Source organism: Toxotes jaculatrix, chromosome 6, assembly GCF_017976425.1.
Source record: "Toxotes jaculatrix isolate fToxJac2 chromosome 6, fToxJac2.pri, whole genome shotgun sequence".
Classification (NCBI taxonomy): domain Eukaryota; kingdom Metazoa; phylum Chordata; class Actinopteri; family Toxotidae; genus Toxotes; species Toxotes jaculatrix.
Window position 1 is genome coordinate 5,902,184 of NC_054399.1, and position 16,551 is coordinate 5,918,734.

At 39.2% G+C, this 16,551-nt stretch overlaps 2 protein-coding genes across 2 annotated transcripts; one reads left to right on the plus strand and one right to left on the minus strand.

Moving 5' to 3' along the window:
* Positions 1–1,329: 1,329 nt before the first annotated feature.
* Positions 1,330–6,945, minus strand: LOC121183882 (mitochondrial coenzyme A transporter SLC25A42-like). Its single transcript, XM_041041183.1, has 8 exons — positions 6,631–6,945; positions 5,998–6,145; positions 4,695–4,806; positions 4,417–4,442; positions 3,801–3,967; positions 3,577–3,693; positions 2,839–2,990; positions 1,330–2,701 (listed from the first exon to the last, which is right to left on the minus strand). Exons 2-8 carry the CDS (start codon positions 6,082–6,084, stop codon positions 2,376–2,378), a joined length of 987 nt encoding a protein of 328 aa, XP_040897117.1. The 5' UTR covers positions 6,085–6,145; positions 6,631–6,945; the 3' UTR covers positions 1,330–2,375.
* A 1,393-nt stretch (positions 6,946–8,338) lies between these two features.
* LOC121183733 (MAU2 chromatid cohesion factor homolog) lies at positions 8,339–16,106 on the plus strand. Its single transcript, XM_041040933.1, has 18 exons — positions 8,339–8,600; positions 8,921–9,004; positions 9,230–9,325; positions 9,445–9,539; positions 10,242–10,269; positions 10,509–10,664; positions 10,817–10,963; positions 11,284–11,374; positions 11,522–11,625; positions 11,798–11,875; positions 12,409–12,474; positions 12,627–12,710; positions 13,180–13,229; positions 13,361–13,438; positions 13,525–13,636; positions 14,251–14,341; positions 14,523–14,650; positions 14,755–16,106. Exons 1-18 carry the CDS (start codon positions 8,367–8,369, stop codon positions 14,827–14,829), a joined length of 1,797 nt encoding a protein of 598 aa, XP_040896867.1. The 5' UTR covers positions 8,339–8,366; the 3' UTR covers positions 14,830–16,106.
* Positions 16,107–16,551: the final 445 nt, after the last annotated feature.

A 16,551-nucleotide genomic window follows, 5' to 3' on the forward strand; every position in this document is an offset into this window, starting at 1 on the left:
GCAGCTCGTGCGCACGAACCAGTGCAGCAAAACAGGATGAGGACGGAAAAAAATCACGACCACTGAATGCAGCATGCCATGCTCCAGTATCTTATTTCTGTTAATGTATCTGAAACAATAATCAGTCACTGATAAATGAAAAAATAAAAATTTAAATGGTATAGTACTGTAAAGTAAGTCAGTAAAGAAAGTACTGTTCCATCAACAATAAACTAATTTTGACATTAGGATTTAGACTGATGTGTGTGGTGACCTCAGTCATGTTTAATCTGTTTGATGGAAGTAGAAGCAATGCAGTTCAAGTCCTGATTGTTTGTAGTGATTAACTGACAATTTCAATAAATTACTTACTGAAAATATATATATATATTTTCACATTTATCTACAGCACAATAGCTAGTAATTTCGGTGTATTTTTATTGACTGTATTAGTTTTTTGTGTAGCAATCAGTTTAAATTAAAACTAAAATAAAAACATTATTCAAAAGACGAGTATAATCTCAATTTTCTTAATTAATGATTCTCTTATAATTCTCTGTTGTGCTTCCACCATAATTTTGTCATCATAACATCTGTGTGTAAAAACTAAAGGAAGAAAATACAACATAAATTATTTATGCCATGTTTAAGTGAGTAATTAGTCTTAGTAGTGTTGTGTAGTGTGAATTCACTGGTTTTCTTTTTCACATACTTTTTTTTTCAATATCATAGATACATAAAAAAACAACAACACTATTTGCACCATTAACAAAGTAACACAAATTTTACACAGGATGCTTTAATGAAAATACAAAAGTAAAATGAAAGTGTCTCAGTGAGCAGGCGGCAGGTCAAGTTCAGGCCACGAGGTGATCAGAGCCTAAATAACCCCCATAATAGTCCAGGATGATCAGAGAAGAACAGCTGCTCAATGCTGCCATCTACTGCAGAAGAAAAGATAGGTGGTGTCGCACACATGTAGGTCAGAAATCACTGATCAAACTGACAGTCATTGCATGTTCAGCTGAACAGATATGACATGTGGGCCATCATTGTTTATTTCTGTTTTCAGCCCAGCTTCAGTTCTTTCACTAGAAAAGCTGCCGTTCACAGATTCACTAAATAACTGTTTGTAATGAACACGATTATTTCTCAGCTACATTTTTAAAACTCTGAGGTTGTACATTTGAAGTATATAGACGATATTATGTGTCTAATTAAAGAGAAAAAAAAGACGTACTGTAACTGTACAACCCTCAAATTTCAATCTCAAATTTAAGGCCGCTCTCTGACGTCACTGCTGGCGCAGGTTATCTTTGCTTATCACACGGCCCCCTCAAGTGGACAAAAGGATTCATTGCTCAGTGTTGTGGGTGGACACTTTATTGCATGGTTAGTTGTGTTGAGACAACTCTGAATTTACATCTTTGGAAATACTGTATCTTTAAAATGTACATTAGCAGTGAAAGTATGATTATTCCTTAGTCACATGAAAAGTTAAGTGCTTTGGCTTATTTGGGTGTTTTGGGTAAATGGTGCTTTACAATCAGGTCAAAACAATGATCTGTACAACAATGTGAGCAAGGTATAAAAGGAAATCTTTATAATATGCTCATAAACCAAAATCCGTAACATACATATAGATTTATTTCTCATATTTGATCAACCTCCACTTATTAGACATTATAATATTACTCCATGCTACCTCAGTGCTGGATGGACAGTGAAACTGTGCAGTCCTGCTGACATGATCACCCTCCTACAATCATTTGTTCTTTCGGTACCGGTTAAATCCACAATGGCACCGTCATCACATTTAAACTTAAAACATACTTCCTGTATGATCCGGTTATTTGAATTAATCAAAGAGAAATAAAAAGTACAATAAAAAATAAAAATAAAATTCAAAATCAAAGCAATAGTTTTCTCAGTTGATACGGGATTAAGCTGAAAGAACACACAACAGGCCGAATAAAGTGCAAGCCTTAACTTATTAACACAACACAAACACAGTCCTCCATTTTCATCTATCAAATACAAAACAGTTGTTATCCACTGTTCCACCGTTAATCACCTTAGCCACCCTGATGGTAACATGATTTCAAAACAAAGTTGTGATTGTGTGAACAAATATTTAAAGACACTTTTTTTTGTCTCTTCACTCAGACATGTGCATTTACCAAAGTTTGAGATGCTGCGTTTCTTTGTGTACAACAGATCTGCCTTCCACTCATCCACTCCTCTGACATCCTGTCTGGAGTCAAACAGGAGTGTGATGCAGGACGGCCCTGCGCTGAGCGCAGACACCTATTACTGCCACATGACGGACTCAACTACTTCCCTCTTGCCAGTCTCATCCGTGCTTTTTTGCTTCCTCTGTGTCGCTCCTAACCGATTCAGTGGGTGAAGTAGCCCATCTGATGCAATTTGAGCAGAAGGTTGTGCGTGATGTCGAATGTGGTGAAGCTAACCCCCACGGCAATGGGCCCTTTAAGCCAGTTCATGCTCAGGCCTTTGTACAGTCCTCGTATAACTCCCTCCTGAGTCACAATCTCACGCATGGTCCCAAGAATTGTGCAGTAGGATGAGCCTGTAACGCCAGCTGTCTGCATGCGCCTACGTACCACGTCCAGAGGGTACGAGGCAGACTGTCCAATCAGGCCTGCGCAGGCCCCGAAGGCCAAGCGCTCATATGGGTAAGGCTGGGATCGCTTCGTTTTTTCTACATGGAGAGAAAGACACACAAAAAAGAGAAAGAGTTTAATATCTAACATGTTCGACATTTTCAGCTAAATATCTAAAATTTCACTTCACTGAACTGAACGCAGACATTAAAGGAAAAGTACTAATGTTCATTACCTGTGTGTAGCTTCTTGAGGGTCTCATATGTAAAGAATGTGATCCCTGCGTAAGGGATGACACCCAGAATAGTGGGGGTGAAACCTCTGTAAAGGGTCTTCACACCCTCCTCTTGGGAGATGCGCACAAAAACATGCATGATGTTGCTGTACCTGTAGGAAAGAGAAGAGTTAGACAAGACAAAGACTTTATTTCAGAACTGTTCAAAACCACCTACCATTGTGTAACCAAAACGCAGAAACTACATAACAGCTCAATATCAGAATCTGACTGTTTGACGTCTGTTTAACCATGTCAAAATTACCATTCAGTATTAAAGTGTAATACATCATGTAACTTTTGCAGGAACTACAAAACAAACATTAAAACCAATTACCAAGTACAAGTACCTCTTCAGGTACTTAGTTACGGATAACTTTAAGCTAACTGTGCACTGTGCCCAGTTAGCTTTAGCTAAAACTAATTTATTTGACTGTTTTTCTGTGATCGCAAAAATCAGTTTTGACCCCCCAACATTTTAGTAATTGAGTTTGGATGGCAGTGAATAATGTGTGTGTGTGTGTCTGTGTGTGTGTGTGTATATATATATATATGTGCATGTGCATGTAGTAGAGCAATAACGTGACAAAGGACAGCCTGTTCTAACAACAGTGCAAAAGTGTGTTCATAAGTGTACAAAAAAAGAGAAGCTATTTAGCCACTTCCTTTTTATTCCACATAAAAAGGAAGTCCGCTTACATTTCTCTGGCAGTGACTGCCATCCTGGCTCGCACCATGTCCAAAGGGTACGTGAGCATAGCAGCAGTTGTGCCAGCCAGAGAGCCTGCCAGGAAACGTGGGAACGGAGGCAGAGCCCTGAAACAAACAACACAATTTACTATAGGAAGTAACAGAAAGAAAACAATTATTATATTTATTTTTTATTTATTATATTATTATTATATATTATATTCTTTACTCACTTTCCCTGGTAGCCGTAGTAGCCCCCCAGCAGTTTTTTGTACTGTTCGTGGGAGCAGAACTGGATGGCAGCGTAGGGCATGACCCTCACCATGGTGGCAGAGTTTCCCCTCCACAGACTGAGCAGCCCATTCTTCACGTACGTACAGTAGATGAGCCTGAAGGCCTCCTGTGTACAGAATATATAAATATGTTGGGTTAGGAGCAGAGATAGATGCCCTTCACATTTTCTATATCTAATATTCTAATAATCATAATATGCCCACTGAATAATTAAGTGTACAACCACATTTTAAGTTTATATGTGCATGTGTGCATCCTGGGGATGATTTTCATTAGTTCAATTCATGTTGTTAATTAATGTTGTATTAAAATCATTATTTTATGTTTATTGCATGTGTTTGTTGTTTGTCAGTCAATAGTTTGGTATTTGTACTTGCTAATGACAAACTTATTTATCAGTTTTCAAAACTGATATCGGTTATTTCTGTTTCACTGATTAATTGATTAATTCTTTTGCCATTAATATACTCTATCTTTGTCTTGTCTGACATTGGAGCCTGATGATAAAACCAGATTTAGGGGATGAATCTTCTGATAGGAAAAACATGAACTCACCTTAGCTGAGAATCTGTTTGAGGACACTGTGAAACAACAAGAGACAGAGTGAATCTCAGGGTTAAACAACACACTCTCCCGTGTAGGCTAAACATCTACTAAGAGGATTAGTAATTAGCGAAGTTACAACAGTCAGTGAAAACTGGTACAAACAGAGAAACAGTAGTTGCATTTTCTGTGGAGACTAAAACCCAACAGAATTTAAATCACTTACGTAAATCCTGTTTATGTGTGTATCCTAGATTTCTAAAGCTAATTTTATGGAGTGTCGTTCTTGCCTTGGAAAATAATCTTTGTCCGATCCAGAGGTGCAATAACCGTTTTGGCCACGGCTCCAGCAAACGCACCACACAGCAGGGAGTCCAGAGCAGTCCATCTGGGCCTCAAGTCCTGTTTTTATACACAGACGTGTTTATAAAAACTTTAGAAGACATTCTGTCACATGACAAGATACCAAGATATCTTCATGACCTCACAGTGGCTGCTGCAGTATGGAAAAGTCTGGACAAAGAAAGAGGTTTAATCATTTATGTCTGTGCACGTTCATGTCTTCTCAAGCAAGCAACACAAACATCATGTGCTTATCAGCACAATCCCTCCCATGTCTATCAATCAGCAACGTTAACAGCAACGTTAACAGCAACAGAACAGCGAAATCTGCACGTGAATTAATGCCAGTGTGACTCAACTGTTTGTGACAGAATCACAACAGATAACACCAACCTGGGCTTCAAAGAGGCAGAGCCATTGGTGTATGTGGGTGTGTCTGTTTGTGTGTGTGTGTCTGCGTGTTTGCGCATGCACACGCGAGCGGTCATTCAGCGGAAATGAACATTTGAACCCAATAAACAATCCCACTGACTGATAAGAGGAGTATTTGGCATGAATAACAAACATGTTTCACAACTTAAACTGGAGGAAGACACAGCTTAGGATTTAACTCATTTATAGTTATAATTAGTTCTATAAATTATATAATATATATTAATATACACTAGAATAAACATCTGTCAGGACACTTGTAAGTCAAAGCTACCTACAGCATTACTTTGTAAACTAAGGCCAGCTTTAGATTAGCAGGCGTCTCCCTGCTATTTACAGCAATGTACTGGGAGAGGCATGTCCTCTGAAAGTACCATATAGAATCAGAAGGACTCTATACTGTATGTCACAACAACAACCCCATGACACAGAAAAGAGCGTGAGGGTCACACAGTATGGTTTGTTTTTATGACTGATCATAAAGAAATCACCACAGAAGGGGATCATGGAACAACTTCTCAAATTGTGAATTAAAAAAAAAAAGAATTTATATTCATTTTAAAGGCAATGTGTTAATGTGCACGGCCTGAAAATATGACACTTTAGACTGACAGGGCATGGTTTGACAGGCAGGTCCATGGCTTAGATTTTACTTCAATTTCCAACTTCAGCGTTTGTAAACAAGGTCTAGAAAAATCAAATGTAGTCCTGCGGCAACTGGGGGTGCAGCCCGTGCCCGAACTGCTATAACGTGTCAAGACAGGTGCGATATTTAATCTTTGAATGATGTGAATGAGTCATAAGAGAAACGACGCTCACCTTTGCCTGGCCGGGAGGCGGCAGAGCCAGCACCGTGGCCTGGGTCACGGGCAGACGGCTCTGATGGTCGTGCACACGGTGGGCCATGTGTGCCCTTCACAGATTACCAAGGCTGTCAGACACTCAGTCACTCATTCAGGGACACACTCTGTAAAAGACATTAGAAAATATTTATATATGCGTTTGTGTGAGTGTGTGTGCGTGTGTGAGCGTTGGCTGGCAATTAAAACGGCACTTTACTGATCAAAATAATGTGTCGCACTGCCTCAGTGTCTTCACCATAACGAGAGCAGGCTACGTGATAACACGCACGCCCACATCCTACACAAACAGCCTGGCTTGTAAACAGGGTATTGTATTTCACAAGATCAATCGCTGTTTTCCAGCACAGAACCAAACGCACCGTTGATAATAACAATAACAATAATAATAATAATAATAATAATAATAATAATCAACCATCACACTGGCCCACATGTCAATTTCCTGAATAGGGTCAGATAATAACTTAGTGACCACACCTAAAGTATGTAAACTGCGAATCACAGTTGTGCAAAGAATGAATAAACAGGCCTGTGGATCGTTGTTGCAGTTAAATCTAGAGTTTCGACGATTAACTGCTGCATTTGTTACCTTGTTGCTTGTGTTTAAAAGGGCCCCGTGTTTACAAATCTCCGTTGTGTTATGTCAGTCACCAGCCTGCGCTGCAGATTCTTGCACACATTTCTTGTTTGCTCGCTGGAGGCTGGTCCGTCGCTCTTATAACTTGCCACACGCTGCGATGTGTCTGCACGTTTCCTCACGTTGTGGACGACTGTAAAAGACAGGTGTCAAGCCGCAACAGAGTGTGTTGTGTATTTATAGACGACGCCTCCAAAGAAATTCTGCTCGGAGCTGCTGCCTGGTTCTGCGCACAAGCTTATTTGGGCTTTTCAAGGTCTTAAGGAAACTGGGACAGCGTATTCTGTATTTTGGACTACAATACCCAAGAGCTAATCTCGTTGCCCGGATGAAATCTCGCGGGTTTACCTACAACATTGGGTTGCCAAGTTTGTTCGTCATAGTCAACATAAACTATATTTAGTACATGCAAATTTCCTTTAATGCCCTTTTGTTACGTGCAGAACTTATTTATTTTCAGAGCAGTTTCCTCATATTTTCTTAAATAAATAAAATTAATAAAAATTATAAAATATAATTACTCCACTTACCAGTTGAATCGAAGGCAACTGGACTTGTATTTGTCTGGGAAGACGTTTCGCCTCTTATCCAAGGGGCTTCATCAGTTCCTATGCATCAGTCTTTCTAGTCCGCACTAGTCTGACTAGTCCAGTTGCCTTCGATTCAATTTGAGAGAGAACAATGACCTGGATGAATGAGAACATTCACAGACACTCCACTCACCAGGTTATCAGTACTGATTATCAAGACGTCTACCATTCCTTTTTATGTAATTTAGTGTGGGCTTTCAATCAGTTCCACAGTGGAAAAATTATAATGGACTAAAGTCCGTGTTGTGGCTCTCCTGGAACTTTTGATAAGACTTAGATAAGATAGAGTTTGGTTTCTACAAAACAAATGTATTTGTTTAAGTTTCCTCTTTTTTCTGAGCCCTTTAAGATGTGCTGAGTTGCACCTAACCATGTGGAGTACTGTAGGTCACCCATAACATCAAAAGGTTAATGTACATCTAGTATTTTACACTGAGAGGGATCACTAAATGAATAATTTTATTTTATTTAGGGCTAGAACAGTTAGTCAATAACCAACCTTCAGCCAACAGAGAATGATTAATTCAATTGATCAGTTTGAGCCATTTATCAAATAAAAAATGCCAACCATATGTAGTTTGAGTTCTCCAGTATGATGAGTTGCAGCCCTATGTACCCACTTTACCCAACAAAAAAATAAAACACAAGATTTCATATGGATGAGAGATACTGTATAACTGTATTGCATGAAACATAAAAAAGTAAAAATATATTTCACTAAATATAAATTCCACCAGCAAATGTGTTTTTTATGGAAAATTTAACTTTAGAATGATATATCTTTTGTATTTGCTCAGGGACTACAGATGAAAATTAGCCTTTTGGCTAGCTGGCATATTTTCAGAAACATAATTGACATGTATTGTCCTTGTCAAATAAATGAATAAATTAAACAAACTAAACTGGTACAAAGATCTTTATTACAACCACGTAATAACTTTTAGTCATAGGGAATTAAATGTTTACCAAAAGGAAGAAAAACAAACAAAAGGGATGCATTTGGGTCTTTAGACGCTTTGGCCGGGGGTTTTACCTGAACGAACCTGGCAACCCGAGAGCCTGGCTGAAGCGCTGAAAAACTTGTTGTTGTCGGGGAAAATGGCGTCAAACGTAGAGGCCCCGGAGCGCTGGTACCTCGCCCTACTCGGTTTTGCGGAGCATTTCCGAACCTCCAGTCCGCCCAAAATCCGGCTCTGTGTGCACTGTCTACAGGCCGTGTTTCAGTTTAAGCCTCCGCAGAGGATTGAGGCCCGGACACATCTTCAGCTGGGCTCGGTCCTCTACCACCACACCAAGAACAGCGAGCTGGCCCGCAGCCACCTAGAGAAAGCGGTGAGGGACGTTTGATCTGGGAAAGAGCGGGGATGCAGCGGAGAAGGGGCCGGTTGTAGGCCGCAGGCAGCGAAAACAGCGAACGGCGGAAGTCTTTAAATACTCGTTCATTCAGGAAGCTTACATTTGTAAAGAGGTTAAAATATAAAATATGTTAGCGTTTGTTTTGGTCAGCTAATTGTTTGACCACAGTCGGCCGCTTTCGTTCTATCTGTAGTGTTAATCAAAGAAGCCGCTGTATGGGATTATTAGTGCTTCATAAAGACCGCAAACACCGCTAATAAGACGCCGCTAACGTTTAGCTATCTTTTGTTTTGCAGTGGTTTATATCGCAACAAGTCCCGCAGTTTGAAGATGTCAAATTTGAAGCTGCCAGCATTTTGTCAGAGCTCTTCTGCCAACAGGTAAGATTATTATTATCGTTAGAAAGTAACGCTAACGTTAATTATTGTCGTGAGGTAGAAGTAGTTAGCTGAGTTACATGTACATTCATCACTTCATAACATAAAGTGAAATTGAAAGTGTACTGGAAGTTGTTAATTCCGTGGTGTTGCATGTAGGCTAGGCTGGGCTGAACATTGGTGTGCATTATTGACTATTAACTATTGATCCTTGTAATCAATTTCCAGAATTTGGTGGACTCTGCAAAACCCCTACTGCGCAAGGCCATCCAGATTTCACAGCAAACACCATACTGGCACTGCAGATTGTTGTTCCAGTTGGCGGTATGTATGAGTATGAATGTGTCCCTATGAGGGTGACATTGTACCACTCGCTCATTTTCACATGCAGGTCCAAGAGTTGTCCCAGGTGGTGACAGGAGTGTTTGTATTGTCTCTTTCAGCAACTTCATACACTGGAGAAAGACTTGGTGTCAGCGTGTGACCTCCTTGGGGTTGGAGCCGAGTATGCCCGAGTCGTGGGCTCAGAATATACCAGGTAAATGTCACTCAATCCTCTGTCGACACCATCTTCTAAGGCTTGCAGTGGTTGGCATATGACATCTCCAGTTTCATCGAACATCACTATTAATGTGGACCACATAAAGCAAAGCATTACTGTCTCATGGAGAACTATGAGTAAATTATGAGTCTCAGTAAGGCCATCACACCCTCACTGATTCACTTTGCTTCTGTTCGTATGCTCATGAAGATGGTCTGCCATTTGAAAAGCTATCCCAGACCAGACCTTGGACAGCCAGTCTATTTTGTTGCTCACTTTCCATATCACGCATGGAAGCTTCGTTTAGCTGCTTTGCTAAAATTGAAATTTTTGAAAGTAAAAATAAAAGTTTTTGACCTGGAGATAAAACTACATTTCTCTTACGCTGTCTTTTTCATTGCGGGTTCAGACATATCATGTACACAAAAAATTAAACATTTTCTATCCAATAAAACTCTTAAAGGTTTCCTTGGATAGAAAATGATTCATTCTCATTTCCTTGCCTTTTATACAAAATAAAATGTTGCCCTTGTTAGACTGTTGTGATAGACACATTTCACCAGCTCTGAGTACTTAACATTTTCCCTGGTACTTCACACTGGTGCACTCGAGTGTATAAATAAGTGTGTAAGTGTGCATAAATACTGAGTGTAAGAGCTTAATTGGGAAAAGACTGACTTGATTTTTTTCCTTTTTTAGGGCATTGTTTCTCCTTAGTAAAGGAATGGTGAGTCCTTTTATACTTCACTGTATTTGTGCTGTCACACCATCGTAAGATTATAGTTTAGATATTTTCCAACACAGTATATTTACTTTTCTTGCTTTTTTTACATGAATGTCTTTATTATGTACAAAAACTGAATAATAACACCTATACAAGAGGAATAGGGACACCATATAAATTAAAAACAACAAAAGCAACTAAGATAAATGTAAGGTTATGATTTTTTTCTTCTTCTTTTGTAGTTGCTGCTAATGGAGAGGAAGCTCGGGGAGGTGCATCCTCTGCTCACACTGTGCGGAACTATTGTAGAAAACTGGCAGGGAAACCCGATCCAGAAGGAGTCCCTCAGGGTCTTTTTCCTGGTCCTACAGGTCACACACTACCTGGATGCTGGACAGGTAGGCAATCCAGTCTGGAACAGTTAGAGAACAAAGGGTAACATGGGGACCAGCATACATACATATATTAAGTTTAGGGATATGGGGAGGAAATCTGGGTTTAAAAAGATGCAAGGAGGTAAGAAAGAACTGTTTGTTGTGTCCTCCCCCAGGTCAAGAGTGTGAAACCGTGTCTGAAGCAGCTGCAGCAGTGTATCCAGACCATCTCTACACTCCACGATGATGAGATTCTGCCCAGCAACCCAGCTGACCTCTTCCACTGGCTGCCCAAGGAGCACATGTGTGTCCTCGTCTATTTGGTAATGCCACTTTTTTTCCCCCCTCTGTGCCACATTTATGGCACTAGAAGTTATAATCTCTTAGATTTTTCCCCTCACTGTCAGTTGTGGTCATAATACAGTCAGAGTGGCAAAAATCCAAAATGTTTACAGTTTATAATCAAACGGCTGGATTCTCCAACTAAACACACCAACCTGCATTGCTGTTTCTAATTAACAGAAAAGCCATAGTAAATGACTCTGTTGGTGAGGGTGTTTTTATTCGTCTTTATTTATATTCAAGTGTCAGTCAGTGTTAAATATTTGTGTTTTGTTTTTTGTTTTTTTTTTTAATTTTACAGGTGACAGTCATGCACTCCATGCAAGCTGGTTATCTGGAGAAAGCCCAGAAGTACACAGACAAGGCTCTTATGCAACTAGAGAAACTAAAAAGTGAGTTGTTCCTGTGCTTCTTTTATATGAAAAAAAAAAACATCATAATTAAGTAAATGCTAAGAAACTGTGCGTTTTGAACAGTAAAACACATTTTGTACCACTTATTTGTGTAAATGTTTCTCATTTTATCTACATTACTTTCAGTGTTGGACTGCAGCCCTATCCTCTCTACCTTTCAAGTCATTCTACTGGAGCACATCATCATGTGTCGCCTCGTCACGGGCCACAAGGCCACTGCATTACAAGAGGTATATTGTTTCTGTTTTCTGTTTGTTGCATTCCAGCAAAATCCAGAAACATCATGAGCTCAGTTGTGTAGCATCTCACAAAAAAAAAAAAAAAAAAAAAAAAAAAGCAACAATTTGCATGCTTCAGTGAGCAAGTGAAACTCAACACTGGCTCTCTGTTCTGTCCCCCCAGATCTCACAGGTGTGTCAGCTGTGCCAACAGTCTCCCAGGTTATTCACCAACCATGCTGCTCAGCTTCACACGCTTTTAGTGAGTATTTTAACCTAAACCTGCTTTGACATTTCTTTCTACAACTGCGCTAACAGGAAGTGTTAAAAAAAAAAAAAGAGTTTGAGGACATAGTCAGAAATACAAAAACTGTTGTTTACCTATAATGTCAACTGAAAACAAATTTAATTGAGAAATATTTTCAGTCGTTAGCTTTCTCTTAGTTTTTTAAATGAAAGTAATTATTTTGGACTCTTGGAGTCAGTTAGCATCAGTAAGAAAATAGTTTTATTGAGTAAATTCATTTTTATTGAATTAATAAACGAGCATTAAATATTGTATGTATATTTAAATGAATTGAAAATGAAATAAAACATATGGAAGAACCTGAACTAAACATGAAATGTACAACAATTCATAAAACCAAACTGAAAACTAAATATATTTAAACTTAGGAATTTATTTCAAATTAGGAAACTTTAGTAGACTTGTCAGGAACACCAAAACACTGAAGCTAACATCTCTAATAATCCAAAAGGTCTAAAGTCTTTCCTTCTGCTCTTTTCATATCCCAGGGTCTGTACTGTATCTCAGTGAACTGTATGGATAATGCAGAGGCACAGTTCACTACAGCCTTGCGGGTGAGTATGTGGTGATTTTGCTGCATCTCTTCCGTCACCCATATCTTCTTCTCTTCTTTCTACTCGTTTACTGTCCTCTTCTCTTCCGCTCCCTGCTGTGGCTTCTCTCTTCTCTCGTCTAAAATATGTCCGTTCCGTTGTTTGTGTTCCAGCTCACCACACACCAGGAACTGTGGACGTACATCGTAACCAACTTGGCCAGTGTCTACATAAGGGAAGGAAACCGACACCAGGAGGTCAGTGAAGTAATAATGCATCACATCTTTAAATTACAATAATCTAATTCAGTGAACCACTTCTAATGGAAGTGATGCATTTGCTTGTGGACAAATGCATCACCATGGTGAACGGCTTATCACAGCTATATTGGTGTATATGTTGGTCAAGATTATTGTATAGAAATGTAAAATGCTCAGTTTTTTTTTTGTGGTTATTTAAAAACGTTGTTACATAGTTTGTCCACCAGAGAGCAGTTATGTTTTTTTTTCCCAACTTTCCCAAGGTCTAAGAAAACACATGGGGTTTGAAATAACCCTGGATAAAGCACACTCTTATTTTGAAACATAAGATAAGAGATAAGATAAATCTTTATTGTCATTGCACAGTCATACTTTGTACAAAAGTACAATAAAATTGAGGTAAATATGGACAACCCTGTAAAACTAATAACTGTTTTAACATATTTCCTTTGTATTTGTTCTCCAGCTGTACAGCCTCCTAGAGAGGATAAATCCAGACCACAATTTCCCAGTAAGGTAAGAAACATGAGAGCTCTCACAATGTGTGTGTATATATAGCACAAGACAGTAAGTTAGAGCAGTGCTTTTTGCTAATACCTGTTTATGTTATTGAGTGTTTTAACAACTGGTCTTTGTTTCTGACTCAGCTCCCATTGCCTCCGTGCTGCAGCCTTCTACATCAGGGGACTCTTGTCCTTCTTTCAAGGACGCTACAATGAGGCCAAGTATGACAAAATTTAAATGGACTCATGCAGACACACCCACAGGTTCCCCCTGCACTGATACATGTTTGTATTTCTTTGTGCTGCAGACGTTTCCTGAGGGAAACCCTGAAGATGTCTAATGCCGAGGATCTGAACAGACTGACTGCCTGCTCTCTGGTTCTGCTGGGGCACATCTTCTACGTACTGGGCAACCACAGAGTAAGACTGAATGCACGACAAATGGGTTTAATGTTTGCTACTAAAGCCAGTTTGGAATATACTTTGCTCCAAAATAGGAGCACTGCACAATGATAAATTATCCTGTTTTGTAAAAGTGCCCGTGTGATCATTTTTAAAAAATAATAAATCACAATGAACTGGAACAGATTTGCATTTACACGGGCCTCATGTCCCAGTACACTGGCTCCTACAGTTAATCTACATCTGTTGGTGAACACAGAGATGACTAAATTAAAGAAAAAAAACAAAGTGAGTGGAAATTGAGTGGCAGCAGTGAATGAAGCCAACTCAGGGGAGTCGAACCATCTAGAAATTAGTGTTCACACATCACAGCTGAGGTGAGGAGGCATCTTATACATCAGCTTAGCATAGGTACCATTGGATGGGGTCCACCACCCTTGGGACTCCCTTATTAATGCTGTTAGTGTACGGAGGGGGAGGTGCACGGCAGGTGAAACAGATAAAATGGGCCTTTTTAATTCTTCTGTTCACATAAGAGGACAAAGTAGAAAAACTGACAGCACCTCCATCTGCTCCATCTGTGCTGTTTCCACCTTTTTTGTTCTTTAACAAATTGTTCTCTTCTCCTAAAGGAAAGCAACAACATGGTTGTACCTGCCATGCAGCTGGCCAGCAAGATCCCTGACATGTCTGTTCAGCTCTGGTCTTCAGCGCTGTTGAAAGGTGTGTAATGACCTCCACCCTTACCATGTGAACCATCATTTATGCTTTTTGCTTTGTCTATTTATAGACTTTTTACTGTGATAATACTTGACTTTGCCGTCACATGTGAAGGACAAAATCTCTGTTGTCATGATCCAAGCTGTGGTCGAAGATCAATTTTGACCATGTGTTGTTCTTGCAGACTTGAACAAGGCCCTTGGAAACACTATGGATGCCCATGAAGCAGCTCAAATGCACCAGAACTTCTCCCAGCAGCTGCTGCAGGACCACATCGCTGCCTGCAGCCTGCCTGAGCATAACCTCATCAGTGTACGTCAAGCAGATTAACATGTTTTCCATATTTACATTACTCATTATTGTGTCTGGGTTTTTGTGTGTGTGTTGAGATTACAGTTTTTCTCTTTGTTTTCCAGTGGACTGATGGCCCTCCTCCTGTCCAGATCCAAGCCCAGAACGGTCCCACCACCAGCCTTGCAAGCCTGCTATGAGGAACTCACTGTCTCGCATATTGCAGTAGCTGGTATATTATCACAAGCAACAGACTGATTCCTAACAACCTGCTATTAGGCCACTGTAGCTGAGGTTTGAGAGGATTTAAAAAAACAAACAAAAAAAACCTTGAGCCTTCATTTTATTAGCTTCTCAAGATTGCTTCCTGGTTGTCTGCTCTCACAGTTTTGATTGTTGTAAAACAATTACAGCTACTGTTGTACATGTATTTCATCTTCTCTGATGGCACGGATGCTTACAGGGCATAAGGGCAGGGTTGGACTCTTGGTTAAAGCAGGACATGGACATGTAGCAACATGTAAAAGGGCTTCTTTGCCTTTGAAACAGAGAATCCTTCTCTACATTTGACAGGTTTCTTTTCCATTTGTTGGAAAAACAAGGGGGTAGATAGATGGGCAGTAAAGAATTGTAGAAGAAATTAATTTATTCATGTTGATATTTTTGTAACTGTTGGTAAATATTTTACACCTTGCCTTTTTTTTTTTTGTATGGATGCTGTTTTTCTTTTCATGCATGGACGTTACTGATGTGAACTCCCTGTACAATAGTTTCTGACCTGGGTTGACAACAATAAGTTCTTGGTAGATCATTTTTGCACAAAATCCATATTAGAAAAAAATAGAGACCTCTTGTAATATATTTTCACAGAATACTCACGTGATCAGTAGGCAGTGTGCATTGGTTTTGGACAGTGCACAGTCAACTGTGCAGTTCTTCTTTGGACCAGAAGATGCCTCTGTTGGGTCTGTTAATGAGCAATGTTTAATTACTTCTGGATTTTTATATAATTTGGTGGCTATGATGGTTCACACGTACCCTCAAAAAACACACACATTTAACTGATGTATTTTTGAAGTTCCATAATATATGAATCCCTGTTGATGTATTAATTTTTACAAATCATGTTTAGACTTTTGGAGCTTACAATAATCTTCAGATATTCAAAAAGTGAATTTATTTTATTTTGTTATATTTTAATTTGTCTTGATAGATCAACTAAATAGTTTCTTTACAGTATGTTTGTATAGATTTGCCACTTGTTGAACCTTTATTGTACAGTGACTTTTTATAAAGTCAGTTTAGTAAAGTGTGATATGTATTTTTAGCTATCCTATGTAGAAATCTCTGCTTGGTATTTAAGGCACTCTGTAAGGACAGTTTAAGCTTAAGTACTAGCCACATTCTATCCAATGCCTACATTTTTAATGCTTATGTTGTTTTCAATAATTTTCCAATAAAAATATGATTGAAAGTTTGCAATTTACTGATTTCCCATTCACTTTATAGGCATAACATTGGAGTGTATTCTGACATTCGTGTTGAGCCGGTTTAGGACTTGATAGATGAATGCTCAGTTGATTATGTCGACTGAACCTGCACTATTTACATCTTATAACATATGAGCCTGTAAATACTAGGAAGCCAAACTGAGCCACTCATCCTACTCATGATGTCCAGACATGTTAAACACTGCTAGACAATGGGAAAGAAACTGAATGAATAGCAGTGGCTGCACAATTAATTCCTCACAGTACTAATTCACTAACTGTGGTGGAAGTTACAGTAAGATGGAGCATGTTTTACAAGAAGCCTTTAGGTGGTGCTAGAGGTTTCAAAGGCATCCACACTGTTAAAATCAATGTGCTCTGCTCTAATTCTTTCCAGGGCTCTTCTGTAATATGTATTTAACTTTATGTACA

What these genes read in the sequence shown, in the direction of transcription:
- LOC121183733 (XM_041040933.1), top strand. Translation starts at nt 8,367, where the DNA reads ATGGCGTCAAACGTAGAGGCCCCGGAGCGCTGGTACCTCGCCCTACTC. An exon ending in GTGGGCTCAGAATATACCAG is followed by an intron (nt 9,540 to 10,241) that starts GTAAATGTCACT and finishes TTCCTTTTTTAG; the next exon opens with GGCATTGTTTCTCCTTAGTA. An exon ending in AGTTCACTACAGCCTTGCGG is followed by an intron (nt 12,475 to 12,626) that starts GTGAGTATGTGG and finishes TTTGTGTTCCAG; the next exon opens with CTCACCACACACCAGGAACT.
- LOC121183882 (XM_041041183.1), bottom strand. Translation starts at nt 6,084, where the DNA reads ATGGCCCACCGTGTGCACGACCATCAGAGCCGTCTGCCCGTGACCCAG. An exon ending in CAAACAGATTCTCAGCTAAG is followed by an intron (nt 3,968 to 4,416) that starts GTGAGTTCATGT and finishes TTCTGTACACAG; the next exon opens with GAGGCCTTCAGGCTCATCTA. An exon ending in GCAGTCACTGCCAGAGAAAT is followed by an intron (nt 2,991 to 3,576) that starts GTAAGCGGACTT and finishes TCTTTCCTACAG; the next exon opens with GTACAGCAACATCATGCATG.